The sequence below is a fragment of the Apium graveolens genome, chromosome 6 (genome assembly GCF_009905375.1).
Source record: "Apium graveolens cultivar Ventura chromosome 6, ASM990537v1, whole genome shotgun sequence".
In the NCBI taxonomy this organism is placed as follows: Eukaryota; Viridiplantae; Streptophyta; class Magnoliopsida; order Apiales; family Apiaceae; genus Apium; species Apium graveolens.
Genome location: NC_133652.1, coordinates 1010956 through 1015609, shown reverse-complemented (window position 1 = coordinate 1015609; position 4654 = coordinate 1010956). Strand labels below are relative to the sequence as shown.

At 32.2% G+C, this 4654-nt stretch overlaps 1 protein-coding gene across 1 annotated transcript; it reads right to left on the bottom strand.

The window, feature by feature from the left end:
- Positions 1 to 684: 684 nt before the first annotated feature.
- On the bottom strand, positions 685 to 1491 carry LOC141663674 (calcium-binding protein CBP-like). Its single transcript, XM_074469462.1, has 4 exons — positions 1435 to 1491; positions 1167 to 1336; positions 1024 to 1042; positions 685 to 762 (listed from the first exon to the last, which is right to left on the bottom strand). Exons 1-4 carry the CDS (start codon positions 1489 to 1491, stop codon positions 685 to 687), a joined length of 324 nt encoding a protein of 107 aa, XP_074325563.1.
- Positions 1492 to 4654: the final 3163 nt, after the last annotated feature.

Genomic DNA, 4654 nt, shown 5'->3' with positions numbered 1-4654 from the left:
AGCAGAGTATCCATCAGATAGCCTTGTTGAAATAATAACAAAAATGAATTATTCTCTATTTGTTATATCTATAGATTAATTAAACCTGCATCTGCTATCTCGTAAGATTCATAACATACACATTCTACCAACTCTAAGTTTACATCACCTTTCAGTTATTAAATTTTTTTAATAGAGCTGGACAAAATCAGGCTAATGGACAATTACAGTTTCAATCTATGGTCTATCAAATTAATCAGAGCATCTCCCATGGTCGGCACCCTTCAGGATCCCAACTTTGGTGGAAAACAATCAAATACAATATTTCATTGCAAAAGAAAACTTGTAACTTACAATCCACAGAAGTTACGTGTGAAGTTGAGCTTGGAATCTCTTCATGTTGTGTATGCACAACTGCAAGCCTGTCACCGGGAATTAACGCATAGTTCCCTATATGACTGTTGTACTCATTAATTCGTGGTGCAGAGTCGCCGACCATGTAAGTATGGCGACAATCATAGTAGGATATAATCAGATTGTATATAATCAGAGTTAAGAAGTTTAAGTAATATTCATTAATCATGGAAGAAGTATTAACTACACATATATAGCTGAAGAAAGGGTTGGATCACAACAAATTTAATCCTTAGATATTAATACTATGAACTCTATTTCTGGAGAAATTACCAACACTTTAGGAAATAACTAGAAATTTGTAGCTCTAAATGTGCAGAATGAACTCATGTATGCAGTGTCCTTCTCCTTGAATTTCTCAGTAAGTCCCTGCAAGAGATACTGATTCATCAGACACATGCCAATATCTTAGTCCAATATTTACGGACAATATAATGTCAATCTTAGTTTTCACACTCCAAGTCGCAACAGGTGTTATACCAAAAATATATTAGTCAAAGTCTGGACTCTACATGTAATTCAATAATTCCCTACGAACTCAACAATTACTGTCTATAGCTAACTAACCACAATATACACAGTGCGGAAATTTTTTTTCAGAAAACCATAATGTTTATAAAGAAGCTATACCTTCACAGAGAGGCAGCACCTGTAATCAAAACAACCAAAAAACAAAAGAGGAAACAAAATAAAATGTTAGAAAGTTAGATTTAGTTCGAAGAAACTCTAACTTTTATAAAAGTAGAGCAAGAACTGGTGATATCGATTCATACTCGATGAAGTTGTCATATTCAATAGCCTTGTTCCTTCCACCAGTCTTGTCAAACTTGGACACCAGCAAGTCCAGAGGTGACACCAAAAATCCAAGGCTCACCAGCGCCTCTCTCAGCTCAGAAGCATCAATTTTACCACTAATATCCCCATCATTCTTCTCAAAGATCTCCTAAACATATGAATACAAGTCACATCCATTACATTCACCAAATCACATATCTAGTATACCTAAATCCAACAATTCTAGTACAAATATTAAACACTCACCCTCCATATCTGGAGACTGTAATACACAGATGTGAACTCCTTAGGCCCTGTTTTCATCAATTACGTAAATTTAGCACACAACTCAAATCAAATAAAATAAAAAAGTACTTCAATTCAGGCATTCAACTGTCTAAATTCACTCCTCTAATATAATCGTATATAGGGATACATAATAGGAATTCATAAGAAGATCATAAGAAACTAAACAAAAGAACAAATAATACTTACTCCTAATGCAAAAGACGAGAGTGGTGAACTTCTGAAGGTGACAGTTCCATCAAGATGGTGGTCAGAATATAGATCTGACCAGAACATAAAATATGAAGACATCGTTTCAATAAATATAGTGTGGACGGTAGACATGCCAGTGCACAAACATTCCATGAATATATTATGATAAGAAAATCAAAAAACATACAATAACAACAACAACAAAATCAGAGAGAGGGAGAAAGAGGTAATATATACATATACACAAAATGAGAGAGAGATTTAGTACCCCAATTCCAATTCCAATTAAAAACCCCCAATTCCAATTCCAATTAAAAGGAGAACCGCATGATTTAAACCCTAATTCCAATTAAAACCCCTTATTCCAATTAAAAACCCTAGCTCGAATTAAGCTAATCTAGTTCAATTGAAAGCTGAGAGAGAGAGAGAGAGAGAGAGAGAGAGCGACTGAAAGATGGGCTGAGAGAGGTTTTTTGTGATTGAAAATTTGAACTTTGTCTGAATACCCGGGTTTTCCAAAATACTGCCGCTTCTACGAAAACTTTGAAAGCCTGCCTGCTTGAGCCCAACGAGAGTCCAAAAAACTGCCCTTATTTTCACTTATTAGTTTTTAATAAACTTTAATGTTTAAATAGTGTTCAAATTTTTTATTAATAAAAAATTATCAGTTACTAATTAGTAAAGTTTACATAATTAATAATAATAAAAATATTTTATCAATCTTTGCTAATATTAATATTATTGCTTAATTATATTATCAAGAATGATTAATTTTCAAGTCAAATAATTATATATATTTAGTTATTTGTAAAATATTACTTTTTTATCCATTAACACCCTATTGTAACATAAGTTTCCACATGTTATCATATGTAACCCTTTGAAGCTATAGTAACATGTTACAAAAGCTATGGTAATATCAAAAATACTACGTTGCGGTAGGTTAAGATGAGCATACCTAATGTAACATAATTTTGTAACACCCATGATTAAACCATTGCGATAGGCCATCTATGGTGTAGTGATTGGTGGTCAACAATTTGAGATCGATCGGACACAATGGCATTATGCGCACCTTTATGTTAACACAACACCATTGATGTTGTTCCTTTTGTAGACTTGCATAAGCAAACAATCAGGGAAGAACATCCAAAAAGAGGTGCTAACCGGATATAAGTGGAACACAATCGCACATTTGTTGATTGGTTCAAAACTTATGTTGCAAATAAGTTAATTGAAAATAACGAATCAATACCATATCGAGTTAAATGGTTATCAAGATGTCCTGATTTATTTTTGTATTCTTTTAAATGTTATCTTATGAATGGGTACACCTTTAACACAAGGGAACATGATGCAAGGAGCATAATGCAGAATAGTGGAGTTTCAATTACTGATACGACACTACACCAATCATCAAGTAATAAAAAAGAACTAGTTTTAGATGAGACCGCATACTTTGGAAGGATTAAAAATATTTGGGAGCTCGATTATGTTTGATTTAGAGTACCGGTGTTTGATTGTGATTGGGTTAACAATGTCGGAGGCGTACAAGTTGAAGCCTCTGGGTTTATACGGGTAATCTTACAAATATTAGGTACAAAGATGATTCGCTCATAATGGCAACACAAGCTCATATGTTACTGATCCGGTTCATAAGAAGTGGTCCATTGTTGTATTTTCAAACAAACTCAACACTTATCAAGTCAGTGATAGTGTAGATATAGAACTTGATAATATTGATGATCCTTTTGTTGGAATGAATTTTCATGCCAATATGGACATAGGTGATGATTATAAATGTTTTTACTCCGGAAATGATCATGATGAGGGTGAATATGTGAATCCTGAATTTTACAATTTGCATAGGCACAAAACATCAAAGGCGAACAAAAAATGCAAAAGAAAAATTAAATCTAAGAAATGTATGTATGCTTTCTTATTATACAAGCTAGTCTCATAAATTGGTCTTATATTATTTATTCTGTTTATTTTAAATTATGTACTTTTATTATCTGGTACTATAAAACTGCCTAATTTGATTATGCTTTTGTTTAATACTATATAACAATTTTGTGTTGACTAGAGCAAACTAATATCTTAAATTTAGTAAGTGTTTATTTTTCTGTAAACCTGTGCAGTGGTCTTCTATTAATTGTTGTGTTTTCTTTGTTTAGGATTGTGATTAGTATAAGTGTACTATAAAATATTCATATTAGATTATGCTTCTTTTTAATATAAGAATTTTGTATTGACTAGAGGAAACTAGTAAATTCAATTAAGTATCAACAACTGTATTTATTTTTGTTTATAAACCTGTGTACAGATCTTGTATTAAATTTGTATTTCTTTGTTTATTCTTTGTTCATGATTATGACTATTGAATCCTCTAGTGCAAGTGGTGCTGGTGGAACGAGGGATGCTTGTGCCACCCAAGTGGGAAGAGGTTGTGCAATAGGTAATTAAAAATATATAATTATTGACACTATGTAGGAGATTTTTATTTACTTGTACTAGTTATCTCTAATGTGTTTTAGGTTAATTGGAATGAAATGGGACAACCAATTGGTAAAGCGTCAATGATATTAGTACATTTTGTCGATTGTTATGCAAGAAGGAATATCCCAATTACATGCGATATTTGGCGCAAAATGGAACCGAAGACTGTAAAATAGAATTTATGAGATGAAGTTAAGGTACAATATGTTCTTCTCCAATGTTATTTTTGGTTAAAATTAGAGCAAGGTCAGGAGAAAAGTTAAATGGTTAAAATTTTAGCTTTCTTGGCTTTGTATATTTCATCGCTTTTTAGTATATAAAGACCAGTAGAACACTCCATCACATTTCGCCATTTTATTGTAAAATCCTAAAATAAATCAACCCCTTTGTTTTGCTTATTTTTCCTAAAACACGGTAAAAGTGGCCTTCTACATATTTTTAAGCTTTCTACAAATTTTATATTTTACAAAAAGGAAAATGTGGCTTTTGT